General features: G+C 39.9%; 2 protein-coding genes across 3 annotated transcripts in view; one reads left to right on the top strand and one right to left on the bottom strand.

Annotated features, from left to right (window-relative positions):
- mmp28 (matrix metallopeptidase 28) overlaps positions 1–21,573 on the top strand; it is a 165,811-nt gene that overhangs the window by 135,739 nt on the left and 8,499 nt on the right. The gene's annotated exons all lie outside the window — the stretch shown is intronic.
- LOC127362577 (cGMP-dependent 3',5'-cyclic phosphodiesterase) overlaps positions 1–21,573 on the bottom strand; it is a 139,915-nt gene that overhangs the window by 88,340 nt on the left and 30,002 nt on the right. Inside the window, exons 1-2 of one of the 2 annotated variants that reach the window (XM_051398419.1) lie at positions 9,518–9,695; positions 9,082–9,172 (exon numbers count right to left, since the gene is read on the bottom strand). In XM_051398419.1, coding sequence (XP_051254379.1) covers positions 9,082–9,172; positions 9,518–9,552 — 126 coding nt within the window. In that variant the 5' untranslated portion in view covers positions 9,553–9,695. Of the gene's footprint in view, positions 1–9,081; positions 9,173–9,517; positions 9,696–21,573 lie in introns of those variants that run through there. The other variant, XM_051398418.1, reaches the window with a different exon arrangement.

Below are 21,573 nucleotides of genomic sequence, written 5' to 3' on the forward strand. Positions count from 1 at the left end.
AAGGAAGGAGCACAAATTGAATGGGACAGAAAGAGAATGGCACTAAAACACACAAACAACCCCCAAAAAACACACTGAGATATTAAAATGGAAATGAAGAGTGAATAGAAAAGTGCACCTTTTTCACCAGGGTTACTTAGGAGTACATTCATATTTTTTGCCACCACCTTTATATTACCTCCCTGAATATGGTTGACTATTCTCTCTCTCTCGCTCTCTCTCTCTCTCTACACCTATCTATCTATCTATCTATCTATCTATCTATCTATCTATCTATCTATCTATCTATCTATCTATCTATCTATCTATCCTCCCTTATGTTGATATTCTCCCAGTTGACAAACTGTCTATTACTCATGCTGCCTCTCTCTCCTGCCTCTGCACTCTCGTCCTTATCTAACTTGGCCTCGCTGGTGGTGAGCTACTGCAGTGATGAAGAGAAAACCATCTACTCTTTTTGTAAAAGGAGTGTGGGCAGGCCACCCACCTTAAGTTTTAGATAGATTTTATACATTGGCTTAGAAAACAGCATTCCTGTAGCATTGGCAGTGAGAATGAAGGGAGACAGAGGAAGGGAGAGATATATGTTCATGTAAGTACTAGTAGTGAACTACATTTAGTTTTACATTATATTAATGTGTCCGACCGTGTGCATACTGTTAAATGCTACAAAATGTAGTAATGCATCAGTTTGACTTTAAACCTGTGGTAACTGGCGTTTAAGCAGTTATGCGACACAACATCTCCCAGTTGGTGAGTAATAATGACAATGAATCATTACTGACCAAAATCTAATTTGGCTACTCCCAAACCTAATGATAGGGCTTATTATCAGTAACTCATCTGCATTTTTTCTCTTCACTCTTTTTTATAACTAAAATATATTTTGTACCACTTTTACTGTAAACACGGTGATCAGTGTCCTTTGCAGCAGGTAACTGCATTCATGTGAGGACATAAAAATGTGGGTAAAAGGTTTAACTTCATGTTTATGATGTAAGGAATAGTGAATAGGCTATGACAATGGACTGACAAAACCTGTGTGTACATAAACTAGGTTTATATGTAGATATATGACCACCAAATAGACTGTGGGTGAAGTATAACTTTAAGAAATAGTTGCAGAAGAAGAACTCTGGAGTCTTTCTGCCTACATGAGGTGAATGATGACTCATCAGTTGTTTCTATCTTCTGTTTTGCTCGAAGCAGTAAATGCGCCTTCCAGCCTGACAAAGCCACCTCACATTTTTTTCAGTTTACTCATTGTGCTCAGGCATGGCATGGCAATGGATGAATTAGTGTGAGACAGATGCCATTTACTGTAAAGTTACACTAGAAGAATAGATTGTTTGTCCTTTACTTATAGGCTACATACAAATAACACTCTCAACACCTTAATGGTTTTATTAAAAGAAATATGGCATGCAGTTGCATAATCATGCATTATTGTATATTTCCACTGCCTCGTTATAATAGCTCTTTATAAATCTTGAGTGCTTCAAGAAGTGGCAAGTCATGTCATGTAGCAGAAACTGGTTTACGTGCAATGACTGCAGTCATTATAGTTATGCTCATGGAAGCATGAGCTACATTGACATTACAAAATAACTCTCGAGGATAGTTGAGGAAGTGCTTATGATGATGTGTATTTGTGTCTGTGCTTGTCACGTTTTCCTCGACACCCAGTAAAACCGCATTCTGCTCCTGCTTTTTAATACTGTTTGAGCAGACATGGGTCAGTGATAGGACAACGTAGACCTAATTTCTATCAACATTTCCACAGAATGTTTTAGCAAGGACAGATTTTCCTTTCTATTTGTATAGGCTAATTAATTGCTAGTTAATCATATATGTATACATGGGTGCTACAGGGATACATTTGTCATTTACCACCACAGAAACCTGGAGTTTCTCCACCAGCTGTGGAAAGCAAAGGATGCTCCAGCCTCCGGTTTGGTCATGTGATCCATCAAACACAAGTGGCCATGTTCATGGGTTCGAAACCAGCATGCGGCCAAAGGTAGAGTTTACAGAGACAATGACTGCAGTGAAGACAGCTAAAGGTTGGAAAAAAATAATAGACATTTTCTGCCAGTGACAATATCTTTAGTGTGTGTTAAATGGAGTAGTAAATAGACTGCATTATATAGCACTTTTTCCCAAAGTGTTTTACAATTTGCCTCTCATTATCCCATTCACACACACACACACACACACACACACACACACACACACACACACACACACACACACACACACACACACACACACACACCTCAATGAGCTACCAAACTGGGAGCAATATGGGGTTCCCTGTTTTGCAGTACACTTTGCCAGGTGGACAGGAGTTCACAGGGAAGTGAACCTCCAACCCTGCAATCAATGTATAACCCAATCTCCTGACCTTATAACATCTGAAACAAGATGCATTGTATTAGAGTAACAAGCAAGTAAACTGTGACCTTCTAAACGAACAAAATGCAAGAACCTGATTAACAAAAATAATCCACAGCAACACTGTGTGCTGCCTCTCAGTGTGTATCTGCAGCGCCTGTACGTTGCTGTGCCCTCTTGCCTTGTTTTAATTATATTAACTCAGTCAACAGACAGTGAATGTGTCTTGATTATTAGTTCGCTGTCTGAATGAATGGAGAACACTCAAATGCTTTCTCATACTCTTTGAAGTTCAGCAAATCAGCAGGGGGTTTGCGCAGCAGAAAATATACAGCAATACTGTGTATTTACCTGCAGAAAAGTGCGTGTAGGGTAGTGGACTGTGTAGTTATGCGCACAGAGACACACACAAGGAGAAAGAGAAAGAGCTTGCTCAATACCCTGCAGGGATCCACTTGAGATAAAATTCAGCAGTACTGAATAATACACTCCATTTATCAAGGAAAAAACAGTAACTCTGACAAACGCGCACGCACGCACGCACACACACACACACACACACACACACACACACACGTATATATACAGCACTCTCAGAGGGTTACTGTGAAGTGAAGGTGCCCTTGTGTCGGTGGTCATTTATCAGAATATGTGATTCAAAGTGCCGTGGCAGGCGAAGCCCAGTGGTCTCTAAATTTCTTCCCATCGCTTTGAACCCTGCAGCACACAATCCCACACTAGTGTGCCCTGTAATGTAAAACACTCCCTCCCTCGTGTTTAGATTTGCATCATTCAGCCACAGTGAGCCCCACAGCAGAAGAAATGCCATCACAGTGGGAAAAAGGATCAAATAAACAAGCCCAATATGCCATGAAGTATTTCAAAAGTATTATACTTTTACTCTACTACATTTCATTGGTAAATATTGTACTTTTATTTTGACAGCTGTAGCTTTGAGTTACTTACAGATTTTTCCTTGCAAAATAGGTTCTTGTCATGTTTTTCTGTCTGAACTTGTTGATTATTTATTTTAAATAGCTGTTTGAGGTCCCATGGGATAATTTATACACTATTTTACAAAAAAAAAAAAAAAATTACCAGAGCTTCTTTCCTGGTAGGAAATCATCATCTCATGACCCCTCAGATTTATCTTTGACCATCTGGAGGGCCTCGACCTCAACCAGCTGTAACAGTAAAATGCTACTAGCATACTGATGAATCAGTATTAATAATCTAATGTTAGAATAATAATCTAAAGCAAATGGAGATCAACAATATGCTCTTGTTTTATAACAGGATATATGTTGTAGTAAACCTACTGGCTAAACACTAAGTAAGTAAACCAACTACACACACAGAGGGCTGAGATCTCCTGACTTCTGTGGTGTTTTATTTAACAGATTATTACTGATGCATAATGTTTACTGTTGGATACCCACCCTGTTCTTCTTTCTGCCCCTCAGAATCAGTAGTTAGTCTAGTCTAGCCAGTCTTTTTGCTGCATAGGAGAGGGTTTGTTTTTTATCATCCACAGCACAGGTGGGTGGTATTTTAATGGCTGCTCTGTGTGCATCATGATCAAATGAAAGAAAAAAAAAGAGTGATTCCTGAATTTAAAAGAGAAATGTACACAAGAGATGTACACTTTCTTAAAATTAGGTTTATATGCATGTATCTACTTGTGATCATAACAAATCATGAAATCCATGCAATGCAATATAAACCCTTACGCAATATTTATCTGTACATAATACTAAACTTTTCCAGGTCAAATACAGAAAATAAAACAAAGTCTGCAAACTAGTTCACACACACAACTCAACACTGTGCTCTGGATCAGCTGATGCACCAAGCAAGCTTGCCTACTGCCATTACCAACTGGGCGATCGATTTAAGCTGTCAACTCACTGCACATTCTCTGCTGCTGCAGATACTACTCATGCATGTCACGCCTTACCTGTTATCATCGAGTCCCTCGACGTTTGAAATCGAAGGACAGTGTTGGGAATTGTACAACGGATGCTGCTCCCAATAGCTTAATTCAAGCCACCAGCAATCAATGCAATAAAAACAGAGAGGAGAGCGCACACTTGTTGGATATAAACTGCAAGTGACAGTGATAGGTGATTTTGGAGCTCTGTGTGATCACAACACTACGGATCAAATACAGTTAACAGTTCACTTTCCACTTTATAAGAGATTTCGTTGCATGTAAATGATGGAAAGCATGTTAGCTTCATTTTATAAGCTTTTTATTTACAGCATTTGTTCTAAATCAGTATGTTTTGGGATCCAGTATGAATGACATGTATTTTCAAATATACATGAGGTAGTGCACACTGTGCTGTGTTGTCACCTATATGAAAAGCACAAGCTTAGTTTTAACATATTGTTACTATAGCGCCTGGGTTCAATTAAGTCTTCACAGAGAACACTGTTTCTGAAGGTTTTGAGCGTCATTTAATAGTTAAATCGTGGCTGAAATGAGCAACAATTTATTTTCCCTGTAGTGGCTCCTCTACCACTTACATACAGTAGTATACTACCTACATAGGTCACTTGTCTTCCACATTCATTGGAGATAATTTGTTTCAATCTTAAGCGTTGAGTGCTCACGGACAATGGGCTCCTCTGCTGTGTGTGCTTAACTAAATGTGCTGAATATCAAGCTCTGTATTTGCTGCTTAGTGCTGCATATCAGGCTGCTGGCACTTACATTAAGGATAAAAGCAGAGTAGACAAGAAGAAATTCCCACTAACAAAAGGCTGAAATGACCAAGTCAGATCTCGAGGAGATTTCCTCATGTCTCACTGAAACTTTTAAATGTGGGATTTTGGTGTGAGCTTCAGTGGTTTATGGCATCTGTTGTAGATGCAGTTTTTGAATAATTTATTTCTTCCTGTTATTGCGTTTTGGTGGCTTTAAATTAAGCTTTGCCAGGAGCCAAAATAATCTGTTTACATTCATAATTAATTACTAAATTGTTATGCAATATGTGAGTTGACTGGCTGAGCTCAAAATGGTTGAAAATAAATGGATAATAGAATACAATTTTGAGTAATATTGAAAGATTGCTCTGCCAGTGGCTACATCAATACCTCAGCTGCCAGCCCTGTCTCCTAGACATTACGTCTATATACAACTAATTTACAACATCAAATACGGTTAGAAGGAAACGTAATGCAGACCAAATTACGTTATCTATTAAGATTAAAGAGAATTGTTGTCAATTGACGTACCTGGCAAGTCACAAAAATGTTGATACTGAATGTATCAGTAAAATGTTCCCTGACAACGTCTTTCATTTGTTTTCCACCAATATAGGCAGAAATCACAATCTATCCCTAACATTAACCAAAGTGCTTTTGTTGCAGGAGCCTGGATGCAAACCCAGGACTGTGGTGTGACAGTCCTGCACTTAGTACGCCCATCACCCACCCCAACCATCTACTTCTAACTCCACCGTCTTACATAAATATAGTGTTTCAAAAAACGCTGTCTGTGGACATATCCCTTGTAGGTATTACGTTGTCACAAAAACATAATTCTGAATACAATAAAGTAAAATACAAACATAATTTCTAGGAGACAAGGTTGCAGCTGCATGTCTTGTTGTTTTGCCCTTGAGCAAGACTGTGAACACCTACCTGCTCACATATTTTATATCAAACTACATAAAAAAAGCTCTGTATTTGCTGCAAACATGCATCGTTTGTATACAATCTAAAGAAAAAGAGGTAGAGAAATAACATGAGAGCTAAAAAATAAAATCAATTGCCTTAAGTATATGAAACAGTGATCTTGCATCATTATATCAATCTTTGTGGTCAGATCAGAATAACAATTAAATCACAAGGACATGCACATGAAGGCGAGCAGACACACGCAAAGCGCAACTATAGTAGTAGTTCAGATCAAAATGTACCACTAGTTTTTTATTCCTGTAAGAAAATTCTCTTTTCTTTTTCCTCCAGTAGTGAGGTCAGAGCAGACAGTCCCCCTTCTGTCCCAACACTGAAAATTATAACCCTATAGAGTGTAAACTTTAGTAGGCTTACCCTACTCGATCCAGCAGAAACACTTTCATGTCATTAGGGTCAATCTATCTGGGCCGCTACTGTATGGCACACTCACTCACACCCACACACATACACACAGACATAATTACGTGCCGTGCAATAGTGTTTGTTACATTCAAATGGCCTTTTCAGTGTCTTTTTTTCCATTGCTTTTAGCACACCATCTTTGCTAAAACAGAAGAAAATATAAAGACATTTGTGCAGCCAAATGATGGAGATGTGGATGAGAGATGCAGATAATTGTGAAGAAGTTGAAGGGAATGACGTTGTCACCTGTCCCCAAGTGTTGCATCTGATTTTTTATTTTTTTTTAAAAGGTGCGCACACTTGTTGAGCCTCGCACAAACTGCACAGACAGTAAGGAGCTCAGACTGAAGCGCAGTATGTGTGAATATTAACAGTTATGAAACCAAAAACGCATTTGCATAGACACACAAACACCGGAACACCAGAGCTTATAATATATATACATGTATAAGATCCAGACAAACACTCAATTTGTTGACTTTTAGTGGAGCCAAGGCAGTCTCTCCCTCACAGACACACAAGCACATAAGCACCACCCCCGATTCCCTGACGAATTAATCCTCACATCTGTTCTGCTGGAGACCGAGAAGAGATTAACCTGCTGCTTTTACTGCCTCATTGGCTCACACGCACGGAAAATGAACACACACACACACGCAAGCATACATACAGCACAGATTCACAACAGAACGAGTACAGCATTGTGGACTTAAATTCATCTTTGTCATAATTCATCAAATCAGAGGATAAGACATCATCATGACATCACCAAAACCTTTTTGTGGACCTCGAGAGACAAAACTGTACAACCTGACCTGATCAAGAAAATTGTGCTTACCAGCAGCCAAATTAATCAGACAGAATTACAGTACTGGTGACGCTTCAGCAATGAGCCGTCAGCAAGAATACATTGAGAAACACAGAAAGGCTGTACGAGAGGAATGCAGTTGGGCAAGACTTTCAGCATCGCAACCTGACTGCGGAAATGCGTATGTGGAGGGCTGACGTGCAGAAGTGCATTAGCACTGTCACAACAGATACAAAAACATGTAGACACACACACACTTTAGCCTGTATAAATAAAGGTTTAATAAATAAAACAAATGCGCCGTCGCAATTAAACACACAAAAGACTGTAATTATGGAAGAGCTTGTTTGAAATTTCAAGTGATGGAGTTATGTTGATAAACTTATTGAGGTGCACACAAATAAAAAATCACAATCACACACATGCACACACTGTACCATAGAGTATATACTGTAATATGTATATATATATGTATGTGTATATAGCTGATCCTTGCCATGCAACATGCCATAAATAATTAGCATTTCTTCACAGAGAATATTGTTTATGTGGTTGTTTATCTCTTTCATGTATGAAAGACAAAATGTGTGCATGTGAGGTTGTGTGTCATCACGTGCCTGCATCACTGTGAGTGTGTATCTGTCTAGGTAATTGGATCTGAGCAGAACATGTCGACACTGGCAGCCAATCAAACATTTTTTCTATGTTGCTGCCAACAACATTAAATCCCCTTGCAATATAAAACACAAATGCAGACAGATGCACAAGCACACTCTCAAACTAAAGCTGTTTTATGGCACGTGTGAGGATACAAAAAAGTAGCAATTTTAAGTTTTATGTATCAGCTTGTATGTCACAAATCATACAAACACAAGAGAAGGAGCCAGACAGACCATGTTGGATGGATGTTGGAACAAAATGAGGCTTACTGCTTTGGGGATTGCAAGATCAAATTGCATCAACTCAACTGGAAAACGTAGTAGTCTAAAACACACACACACACACACACACACACACACACACACACACACACACACACACACACAACACACACACACACACACACACACACACACACACACACACACACACACACACACACAAACTTGCATGTAACACACGCAAATAGAGACGGTTTTGCAGAAGCTCTCATCCGCCATTCAAACAAAAATCACCTGCCTTTAATTTTCTCCCCTTAATGTTTATTGCTGTTTTATGTTTTATCTTCCCGTCTTTATCTGAACCCTCACACACGCGCGCACACACACACACACACACACACACACACACACACACACACACACACACTGAAGCCCCAGGCTACTGTGTAAGTAATAAGTATCTCACTGACTCAATCAACAGAGAAAGACAGAAAGCTGCAGCAACAGGAGCTGAAACTTACCTCCTCCAGACAAAAGTTCATCATTCCCAAAAACATGAACGGGGAGAGAATAACAAGAGGCAGAGAAGAGGACAGAAGTGTGTGCGAGAGGAAAAGAAAGAAGGAGATCAAGGGACTAACAGAACAAGACAGGAAGCTCGCAGAAGGGATTTTGAGACTGATTTCATGAAGGGAAAACCAGGAGAGTTGAGTATACTGAGGTGAATGCATCACAGTCTAGCTGTAGTTACAGGTCGGGAAAAAAAATAAAAGGAAGAGGGAAGAGAGAAGAGGGCAGAGGGCGTGAATTATATAGCATCCTGTTTTTCAGAGAAGAGAAGAGAAGAGAAGAGAAGAGAAGAGAAGAGAAGAGAAGAGAAGTAAATCCTACCTGGAGTTGTTCGGACAACGTGGTGGACTGTCTGGTAGTCAGGGCTGGAGCTGAACTCTCCTCAGGACGCAGAAACACTTGCTGACCGCGTCTGCAGGCATCAAAAACAACAGTCAGGACCCGTGTGTGTGCGTGTGTGTGTGCATTTGAGTTGTCCGCTGTGCACACATGGAGTCAGCTGTTACAGAGTGATAAGCTGCAGCAAAAAGAGCATTTTCACACACACACACACACACACACAAACTCAGGAACTTATCTTTTCCCTGAACTGAGGAGTGCAGGAATTTATAAGTGTGTGTGTGTGTGTGTGTGTGTGTGTGTGTGTGTGTGTGTGTGTGTGTGTGTGTGTGTGTGTGTGTGTTTGTGTGTGTGAGGGAATGTAGGAGAAAAGGTGAGTTTGTTTTCGGGTGTGTGTGTGTATGTGTGAAGTCCTTACAGGTCCTTCCCTTTCTTCCTCTCGAGCGCAGTCATGTCATCTCCACCTGTCGTACGCAGAGAGAGCGCTGGAGTCACACACACATTCACACACACAGCGACGCACCAATGCACACACTTGCGCCAGCAGGCTGAGACCCACACTGGCGCACTAACACCACGAGCCACAACGCATAGAGCCGAGAGTGAACACAGTCCCTCCTCCTCTCTCCTCCCACCTCTCCCTCTCTCTCTCGCTCTCTCTCTCTCTCTCTCTCTCTCTCTGCCTCTCTCTGCTCCTCCTCTGGGTCTTACTGCCTCTCTCAACCCTCCCCATGTTTCAGTTTCCTACTGTCAGTATGTACGCCTGCAGGATACTCACAATCAAAGACACTATTCTTGCTATTCTAGCATGTCAGTCATAGGAAGCAGCGGAATTATGAACCCAAGCTCAAATCAGATCATATTTAGAATAATATTTAGAACAAAGGTCAATGCTTTTGGACTGTATTGATTATATTATTTATAGACCTTTTTGAATGCTGTTTAAACTTATTTTCACCCAGATTTTGGGATTTGTCGTAAACGTCATTGTCATTGTCATTGTCATTGTCATTGTCATTTGGTAACAACAAGCAACATATTTGTTGTTGAATCTCACCCCAAGGTAAATTTTTTTTAGCTTTCCTGGTTCGGTCATATTACATGATCTTCATCAGAAGATGAAGTTTACCCAGTTGTCGAGGAATTTATAGATGCTCAAATTTTAATTTTTCTCCTGAGCGTTATGAGGCCTTCTCTTCCATATCAGCTCAAAACATTTAAGCTGTACATGATATAATATGATCAAAAGCTCCAAAACGGCTAATAAAGAGATTTAGCTGAGAGAAAATATGAAATGAAAAAAGGACAGAAAAATTCCAGCTGCCAAAAAAGTAGCCCCCAAAAAGAGATTAAACTGCCGTGTTTGCCCTACAAATGCAATCTGATTCTCACCAAGACTTAATTTAAAATAAAACACAATCCTGGAAAATGAATAAACCCTAATTTAGCTCTACAACCTGCCTGACAGCAACACGATCACATGCATATTTATAATGCATCAAAGATTTAAAAGATTCATCTCCTTCACCACTCCTCTTATACATTTAATCAGCCGACAGATTCATCATATCATCCACAATCTGCTGCAGGGAGCATCCCGGGAGATGCTGACAGCTGACTCGCCGAGGTGACATTGGTGGTGATGGGACATTTAGCATGAAGCTGTACAACAGGTTGAATAGGACTGTGTAATGTAGTCCATCAATCTGACAACAAACCTCAAAGTCATTTACTGAAAACAAGCTTGCCAGCGGCTGCACAGAGTCCTATCTCCTGGAAAATGTATTCCTTAAGCAACTGTCAACACTGTGCTGGTGATTCTTATTATCTGAGGTTTTTGTTATTAATTTTGAGGGTTATTTAAATTCATTGTGGCTCAAGTATACTGTTGTTTGTGATAATTTTCCAAAATGAGGTTGTTAAAAGGCCATTTTCTGAATGTAGATTACTTAAAAGGAGATTGACAGAATACATGTGAAGCTCTCACAAGCAAACAGTCACAGTGTTGGATTACAACTAGCTGAGAAAAAACATCTCCTCTAATTCAAATGAAGTAAGCCGCTTCGGTTCAAATGCTGAAAATTGGCCTGACGGGAAAAAGATACTGTTAATTGTTTGGAAAAACAATCAAAACTAAGTGTTGTTGTGACATGTTTAGTGGAGGTTGAAATTGCCTGAAATAAACTATGGATATTTGAAACTTTAACCACTCAAACTAAAGCACATTTGATCGGTTTGATCGGTATATTTGAATCTATTTAAACATACTTTTCCTCCAGTGTACTACAATGTCACATGTATACATTGTGTGTGAGTGTGTTGCACATTCCTCTACACAAATATCCTGTGACACAAATTTCTGTTGATTAGATCAATGCTTGAAGAGGCAGAGGTGACGTATAGAGTTTAACGGCTAGTCAGAGGTTGATCCGTGGTTCATGGAGCCATTTTTAGGTGAGCACGCTCTGCTATATAATGTTGTAATATCCCAGAAAACCCTGAGGCTGTCTGTTTTGTAAACACGGTGAAAGGTTATTCCAGCACAGCAGAACCTCAGACTGTATTGACCAGCGTTGGCTAATAGCAGCAAGATACACAGAGAGATAACCAGCCCTGCGCACTGTGCAAATTATCAATTCTGCCACTGTGTCTACTACATTCACATGAACACACTCTCAGGTAGGAGAGCAGGCCCTTACATGTGCTCGGGGAAAAAACACACAGGCAACCAGGAAAGTACAAACACACACCTGAAAATAGGTTAGTTCAAAGCAAATTCTCCTCAAAGACTGTCTCTCCTCATCTGCTCTGGACTCTGTGATCTAGATTACCTTTTGTACACACAAATACACACTCACACACACACGCTAGTTCAGCTGAATACAGTATTGATCCCAAGTTTGTGATTAAAACAGGGGCTGTTGCTGCTGCTCAAATGCAATCAACACACAAACCCACCATGTGATCACTTACTCACTCAGTTGCTCTTTCACCCACACGCACACACACACACACACACACACACACACACACACACAAAGTGCAGCGGCATGAATAACTACAGCGCAGAACGTAATTAGCAAGCCACGGACCTGGAATCTGATGAGGATACAGCCAGTAACCTTGATCTGCTGTGTGTTACTGCGTGTGTGTGTGTGTGTGTGTGTGTGTGTGTGTGTGTGTGTGTGTGAACAAAGTGTAAGTCAACATGCATGCATTGTTGGTTGTGTGTGTATATCATGTCCATAAAAAATAGTAATTGAAAGTGCATATGCATGTAAGTGTGTGTGCGTGTGTTTGTGTGTGTGTGTGTGTGTGTGTGTGTGTGTGTGTGTGTGTGTGTGTGTGTGTGTGTGTGTGTGTGTATGTCTGCTCCCATAAAGCAGTGGAGTGATTGAAAGCTCTAAATGGTGAAGCTGCACTCAGGGGAATAGGGCTAATATACATAATGGTGTAGCTATATTAACAGCATCCTGATGCACCTGACCCACCCCCCTGCCACCACACACACATACACTTAGGTGACAATTGAACGTGAGCCTCTCTCTCTCATCCCCCCACACAACCAGTTTTTCTCCTGCAGATCTGACTGACACGGTGAAAAAGGACAGAGGTAATGAAATCATCCGAGTTAAAACGTTGTAAGGAAATAAATAATTAGTATGTTTATTTGTATTAAACAAGCTTCTCATTTTACTGTTAATTGCATGTACACATTTGTTCATTGTACACACTGATCATGGTATAAATGACTGATTATTAAAATCAAGAGCAAAAGCAGCATTGTCTAAACACCTCCACAATAAACATTACAAGAGCCCTTAACGCCAGCGTCTTTTTCACTCCAACTCCATCTCAGCTTGAAAAAGATCTACAAACACATTAACCTCCTCTGTGGAACAATAGTGGTTCCAATCTTGACGTGGCCGCTTCAGAAATGTGCTCTGCTTCATGAGCAATGTGCATTTGGGGAAATGCTTCAGCTGTGTGAAGAGCCGGAAAAGATAGAAAGAGGCAGTAAATGGTCACATTGCAGCCTTTAAGAAAGAAGCTTCATTGTAGATCAACACCTGTAAATTGTAAAGTGTAAAAAAGTCTTAAGGATGTAATGTACTGTGTGTTACTTATCCACTTTTGCATATTATGAGCGCAATTAGTAAATGAATCAATAACTCAATGGGCAGAAAATTTATCAACTATTTAGTTAAATGATGAATCATTTAAATTATTAAATGAGAAAAAAGGTTAAAATTCACTTGTTCCAGCTCTTTTAATGTGAGTATTTGTGGATTTCTGGTTTCTTCCATTTTCCCCATTAAAAGGGCTTTTATTCGAATCAAGGGTCTAAGGACAGAGGGTGTTGAATTATGTTGTTGTCCCAGACTGTAAAGCCCCCTTAAGGCAAACTGTGACTTGTGATTTTGAGCTATATGAATAAAATCTGATTTGACTTGAATGAAGTCATGGGGCAGCTGCGGCTCAGGGAGCAGAGCGGGATGTCTACTGATCACAGGGTTGGTGGTTCAAACCCCACCTCTTCCTGTCCACATGTGTCCTTGGGCGAGACAGTAAACCCAGCCAATGCACAAGCCAGTGCATTCCTAATTCCTATTCGTAAGGGTTTTAGCTATGCCAAATCAAATACGCGAATTCTCTATGCTCGACTGGGCGGGGCCAAGTTTGCCAGCGAGCAGATGGTCTGCTGTGGTGACCCCTAAACAAATGGGAAGCAGCTGAGAGAAGATGTGTAGGACTGCGTGGGAGATTTAAATCATTATTTTAGTATGTATGTATGTATGTATGTATGTATGTATGTCAGTATGGAGCTGAGAAAAACCAAGCTTAGTGGTGTGAGTCATGCTGGGCTGTCAGTTCTGGAAATCTATGCACTCTCAGAATTGTAAAGTACCTTAGAGAAAAGTGTGTGTGTGAATATTGCTTAATTGTTGCCCATAACGAATTTCCTTAAACAACACGAGCAGTAAAACAACAGCAGGAAAGCGACAATGGCACACCCTACTTTGGAAAGTCACGCAGACATACGCAATCACACACACACTTAACAGCACTGTTTGTATTGATAACTTGTTTCAACAGTGCAATGCATTTGTTAACTCTACTCTGTAAGGCACAGCCCTTTGAAACAATGTGTCTGAATGAAACAAGCATTAACAACGCTGCCAATGGGATGCAGAAAAAACAGCCAGTGCTCTGAACCAGGCAAGATAAAAAGCCATTTTTCCCCCTTTAATAACCCACGTTGTTGTATTAACAGCATGTACTGACAGCTTCATATCTTAAGTAAGGAAGATATGTTGTTGCATATTGAAAATGTGTCCTTGTGTGGAAAAAAGCTTTTAAAGTCAATTGTCTGAAGGACACTGCAGCCTGGACCCCACTGCTTTACATTTGTTACTGCAGGACCCATTTGAAGGCTTTTATTCTTAACTAGCGACAATCCTTTTTGTGTTTTAAAATTCGTCAAATCATGTGAAAAGTGTTTTGTAAGCAAAGATCTTAACATGACTCAAGCACTGCAGAATGCGCTTTATTTCCACCACAGTAAAATTCAAGGTAGGTGTGTGGGTGTTGTTTCATTCAAATGGTAGACATGTCACCTCTTTCTCTTAAAACCCCCACCAAGCATCTATGCATTGCGTCATAAGTAGCAGAATATCCACACACCAAAAGTAATAAACCTTTCTGGCTTCTATTCATCAGAAATCACAAAGCTGATTCACGTCAAGGTTTTGAGAGGCTGGTTGGTGGTTGCTATGTGAGTTAGGACGTTGGCAACCTGAACATTTTATAAGCCAGTTTCCATACCAACACACACTGTCTCCTAACTAGAGTCCATCTTGGCAGCATTGAGAAGTGAGTAGAAGCGGATGAGAGGATGAGTAAATTGAAAAAGAGCAGGGAGAGGAGAGGAGACCATACTGCTTTATAGAAATATATAGTCCGTTGCTGTTTAGAAATCCCACATGCTGAGCAGTACAACAGAACTACCATGCTATTGTTAATGTTTGTGGTGTGTGTGTACGACCCACTGAGCTAATTAACCAGGAACTTGGAGAGTGTATTTGTCTGCTTCTGTGTGGCTTACATTATACATATACTTATTTGAGACTGAATTTCTTTTTTGTTTTTTGGGGTTTTGTTCTCAAGCTGGACCTGATTGATGGTTCACTGCTGATTAAATTAGAGGTTATTCAGCAGGTAGGTCTGAAATCCAGCTTTTTTCCGCCCTTCAAAGTACATTTACTTAGAGTGAAAAGTGCTTAAACACGCAAAGGGAAGGTTCAAGGTACTATATGTGGTTTGTTAATTTGTGATGCTGCAAGGTTGTCAGTTAGCTGAGCATGTGTAGTAATGATGATTAAACTTATTGTGAAAAATTATTATTTTTTATGAACCTGGTAAAACTGGACAAGACATTTTTTCTGAGCTTCGAGCAGCAAAATGGACACACGCTCTGCAGGCTTTGTTCTACGATCAGTCTTCCTCTGTATAAGAACTGGACTGACTGAGGTCTGACTCTGAAAGTGTAATTGTTTTTAAGGACATCATAACTGATCCTTTAATCCATGTGAGGGTCTCTGTCACTCACCTCTAATGCAGAGAGGCTGAGAGTGGATTTACAGCAACAACAACTCGGCGCTGGTTTAAACTTGCCCTGTCTCTCCACTGTTGATCAATCTGTAGTAAGATATTTAAAACCCACGTCATTGTTGATTACAGGTCCTAGTCTTTCTCGTTGGCTTTATGATAGGTTCACTACTTATGTTAAATCAAAAATCTGTGACTGGATCTTATGAGTATAAAACACTTTATACTGTACAGTATAGCAACACATGATATGTTGGCTTGGGGACATATACTTTAAAAGAATAGAAACATTCCTGGTTGTGACTTCTGCATACAAACTGTGCAACAACCTTACAGTCAATATAGCTGATGTAGTAAATGAGAACAGCAGGCAAACGTCTGTTTTGCTCCGAGGTGCTCACAAAGGTTACAAAACCATTCAGCATCTATTTGATTCTGTCTTATATGTTGGTTATGAGTGCTTAGATTTGTGTGGTTTGCACTCATTAATAAGAACTCATAGGGGCCCTAAATGTTTCTTTGTTGTAATTCATGCCTTTATTAATAATTAATAAATGAACAAATTCTTCATAAATCAGTTAGAACCTATTTACAAGAACAGTTGGGTTGCCAGGTTGTGAGAAATCCCTTTGGTTGGTTCTGCTCCAGAATCACTCCTTTTAGCTCGCACTTTAATTCATCAGGAATAACCCTCCAATGGATCGTTGGGCTGCAGAGAGTCTGGAATAAAATCCATTTGTTAGCAACTTATTAACATTTACAACTGCAGACTTGATGGATGCAAGTGGGACCCCATTGCCAATTACATTACCAAATGGGTTTCTTACTTTCTACTAAGCAATCATGTCTGCAGTTATAAATGTTAGTAAGTCATGAATAACGTTTTTTATTTTTCTCAGATATCGATCAAGTCTGAAGTTGTAATTGTTAGTAAGTTGTTGATAAATGGCATTTGGCTCTGCAGCTTTTTTCCAGTAGGTACGGTAAGTGATTAAATGATCCACTGGAGAGCTCACCCGGGGAAGAGAGAGTTAAAGAGTAAGCAGTTGTCTTGAGGAGGATGAACACCAGTCAAAGGGATTTATTTTACAACCTGGCAATCCAAACAAATAATGCCATATAGTTACCACTTGCAAACACTTTATGCACAGTGCCGTACTAGAAATTGGTATCACAGGTTATGGCTGCTCAAGAAAAAGGCTTTACTTGCAAAGTACTCATCTGTGTCTGCAGCTATTTGGAGAAGCACTCATTAATAAAGCTGATGGGTGGAGGTGGACGGACAAAACCTACTCAACTTTCAGACTTTGTGTCTTCCAGAATGCAAGTCACAAACTAAATAATGGGATCATAAATAAAGGTATTTAAATCTGTGCTAGTGTTTATGTGTGCAAAGGAGAGCTCTTCTCCTGTCATAGTGAGCTGCTTCCTTCCTCATGTGCTGCTCAACAATGTTCAGGCACACACACACACAGGCGTACAAAATCGCGCACACACATTTCCTTCCTTTAGTATTTGGCTAGTGCTGTTCATGTCAGAGGTGAGAGGGAAACAGTGATAAAATCCAAAGGACAGGGAAGTGAAAGAGAGATAGTAAGATGAAGAAGGAGACAGAGAGATGGAAGGAAGGCGGCAAACCTGCTAATGGGAGGTTAAAGGTTGAGGGGGAGGAATCTGACCCTGTCAATCATCGCCAGCGTAGCCTCTGATAAATGTCAGCGTCAGCTAAAAAGCTAAAAGGTGTCACAGCTTACACACAGTTGGTCTTACATGAACACATGCTCGCTGACATGGGCTACAAAGAGTTAAAAAAAAAAAAAAACCCACACAGGTCAAATGGAAGGCGCAGAAAATGTCCAGCAGCGAAAGAGGTAGAAATAGAGAATGAGTTAACAACCTTAAAAGATGGAGATGCACAGAGAGAACACAGAGAGTGCAACCTAGAGAGGGAGAGAGCAGGAGAAAAGGGAAACACTGCAGTAACAACTGTAGCTGTAGAAATAAACTAAAGAATAATGGAAGGAGAGAAGTCATGCAGGGGCAGTGAGAGAAAAAAAAAGGAGACAAATGAACACTGCAGCAAACAAACAAAACTTCCTCTTCAACCCTCTCGCTTTCTTCACACAAAACTACCAAACAACTAGTGAGGTGTGGGCAACAAAGCCACCCCGCACCAGTTGTGTGTGTTTGCAAAGTGGATATTTGCGTATTAGTATTTGCATGTGTTTGCATACGTGTGTGATGGTGTCTGGCTATATTATTACCTCTGTGCTGTCTTTATCTCGTCATTTCTCTAATGTAATTGGTTCCTTAGTTCAACCAATCTGAACGCAGCACTGACACTATCTGCTGTGAGCCGGTGTCGCGCTGAATAGATGCTACAAGTGGTAATGACGGTGACAACGTGTGTGTGTGTGTGTGTGTGTGTGTGTGTGTGTGTGTGTGTGTGTGTGAAATAACCACACTGACTCCGATTTGTTGCTATGGCACCCCATCTTCCTGAGGTGCAAATATCACAGAACAATTTATACCCACAATTTCCTCTCTATAATGAAGCAGTGAATACACTGACCCTGGCATGAACACACTCACACTCACACTCACAACACACACACACACACACACACACACACACACACACACACACACTTTATCCTCTAACAGCCAGCCACAACCCTCTGGTACCGATGGTTGATCCTAACTAACCTCAGGGACTAAATGGAGTTATAAAACAGTTATGGACACAGCCGATCTGGAATAAACTCCCAAACAAAAGTCCTGGAACCAAGAAAAAGTTTAGACTGTCAAAACTTTTGATTTGTTAGAGAGCAGAAGACATATCTGTTTTGTAGCTTAAGGACAGAATTATTCACATCCACAAAACTGACAGAGTTATGTGCAAGACTGCAGAAATATCGGATGGGAATTCTGTCTCCGAGTTCTCGTTACATGTAAAATAATGATGCAAGATGTTTTACAGCACAGACAGAAGCAGAGGGGAGTGAAGACAGACACTAGGATGTTGTTAGAGTGTGTAATATAACTGTGAAAAAGTTTATGGCACCTCGAGATAAAACGGGAGCTATTTGGCATGTAGTAGTAGTTGTAGTAGTAGTGGCAGTATTAGTGTTAGTAGATTTTCTGGAGATTTTGATCATATCACACAATCTTCCTCAGCTCAAAGAAATCATGGAATAGCTCTTCTTGTCCATGTTGCTTACAGAGATTGTTGTTTTAAAGGGCAGTAATTCTCCAAATTAAAGCTACAATTTTCACATCTTTTTCACTCAACTGAAGTCAACATTTTTTTTGTCTATGAAATGTCAAATAAAATCACAATTTACCATAGCTCAAAGGTTTTATCATAAGATGTCTTATTTATTGTGTTTGGAAATCAAACAAACGTAAAGTGTTCCTTTTGTATGATATAGAATAATCTATTAATATAATACATATATATATACATGAAATCTTAAATTGAAATTAAACCAGAAACTGTTTGATATTATTACTTGATAATTGATAAACTAACTAACTAACTAACAAATAGTAGGGTCATCAATTTCATGGACGGAAAGTCATTTTGATAAACGAGTCACTGTTTCAAACTGTTTCAGTTTCAGCATCTAAAATATTTCTCCTCTGATAGTAAACTGAATCTATTTAGGTGTTGTACTGTTGGACAATTACCTTGGGTTCAGGGAAACTGTGATGGACGCTTTTCATGATTTTGTACCAAAAAATAATTAGCTCAATAATCTGTAGATTAACTATTAATGAGAATAAAATGTTATTTGATCAGAATTATGATCTCCTGCTAATTATTTGTTCCAGACCAGACGGGTGGCCTGGCTGTGCAGCTGAAAAAAAATCCATTGTTGGGTGAGACTGAGAGGAAACAGAGTGGAGAGCAATGACAAAAAAATGTAAGCAAAGATGACCAGTTCATTAGTTTGAACACGAGCAAGTACTCTAAAGCTGTGACGCAGACAGACAGTCAACAGGTCAAAACAAAGTACAAACCAGTACCTAGGTCTGAATAGACAATGGGAAATAATGGGCCCTCAAACACACATAAACACACACACTGACTCAACATGTCATGAACATGCATAACAAATGCACACACACGCCCTCAACACACATCCACGCCTAAATAAACACACCTCAGTCACACATGTTTGACCTTGCTCATCCCTGGCCTCTTCGTTCCTCTTCCCTCATATTTTCTCACTTTCCCTCTTCCATGCTTCCTTCCTTCCTTCACTCATTTTTCCCCTTTAAATCATTTATTTTTTTCTCTTCTGATATCATCTCTTCCTCCCTTCAATTCCAGTTTTTTTTTTCTGTGTTCTCACTGCAAGTTTGATGTATCAAACATGTCAGTGCTGCTGTCAGAGCGCCCCCAAGTGTACAAATACCTAAACTACACTTGGTACACAGAGCAGTTGGACCTCTTACTGTAAATCAGATCAGTTGCATATCTGACTTAAAACATTCTGGAGGCGTCTGAGCTGGATTTAAATTCAACGTATAACTGGAACCTATTTTTAACCTTTTTGACTTTAGGCAGGCTCCGTCTCTTTTTATCTTTCTTATTCGCAACAGAAGACTTTATGGTGTGTGTGCTTTACCCAAGATAACACGAAGCAATATATAACCTTGACTGGTTGTCATCAAAGAAAATCCCCACTACACTCGAACACACCGCACATTAGAGCTCTATTTGGATTATTGTCATGCACGCCTGCACCGCTCCCTGCTCTTTATGAAGACTGGAGACCAAAATGAAAACCAATTTCTGAATTTTCTTGACAATTTCTCTCAGGGGTGCTGTAATCATACAGCAGCCACTGCAGAGCAGGAAATGAAGAGCAACTTCTGCACTGACTTCATCTGAATGCCCTACATCAATTACAACACCCGTCCACCTCCCAAACACAAACTTCAAAGTCTTACAAGTGTTCTCTCTCTCTCTCTCTCTCTCTCTCTCTCTCTCTCTCTCTCTCTCTCTCTCTCTCTCTCTCCTACACACACTCTTACACATCTCTGTAAGGAATACCAATGAGCTTATTGTTTCCATTTCAAAGGGAAGCGCCGGTCCTAAAGAGGGTAAGAATTAAACATCACGTCTGGTCCCAAAAACAGGATAAATAAGACAAAGGAAGGAAAAAGAAAAACAAGACAGGAAAGATGGAAGTCTAATCCACAAAGAGCCTACAGTGCCAAGTAGGCCAGATTTACAGTACAGTATGTTGGCACTCACTCACGCTGTGTGTGCATGTGCAGACTTTCTTATCTGATCTCTCTCTCTTTCTTTCATTCATTCATTCTTTCTAATCTCATTTTTGCTCTGTTCATGTTTCAGTCTCTTCACAGTGGCATTTTCTCTCGGGTGAATCTGATTGACTATGACATAAGTACTCTAGCGTAAGACCTTGTGCAGAAAGTAGGTGAACAACCAACACACATGTGAGTGCATGCAGTAATGCATATACCACATATGCCTTTTTGTGTGTGTTACAAAGGATCAACAGTCGCACTCGTTCCAGCAGAGAATCCTCAGTTGGTACAGAGAATAAGGCCATACTGCATGTAATGCATGTGTTTACGTGTGTCTCTGCAGCAGCGTGTGCTGCAGTTAGGGGTGGATGATTTGGATAATTTTCAATTGCATGTTTATGTAATTTCATATCACGATATATATATATAAAGTATTTTATCATATTGGTCATATGCCAATCTGCCGATACAATGGATTATTACCTTTTCTGTTTATGACCCCTTAAAACAAAACACTACTTGAAAGGAAAATTAATTGTATATTAAAACATGAAAAAACATGTATTAATGCTCTTGTGTCCT

Source organism: Dicentrarchus labrax, unplaced genomic scaffold (assembly GCF_905237075.1).
Source record: "Dicentrarchus labrax unplaced genomic scaffold, dlabrax2021, whole genome shotgun sequence".
In the NCBI taxonomy this organism is placed as follows: Eukaryota; Metazoa; Chordata; class Actinopteri; family Moronidae; genus Dicentrarchus; species Dicentrarchus labrax.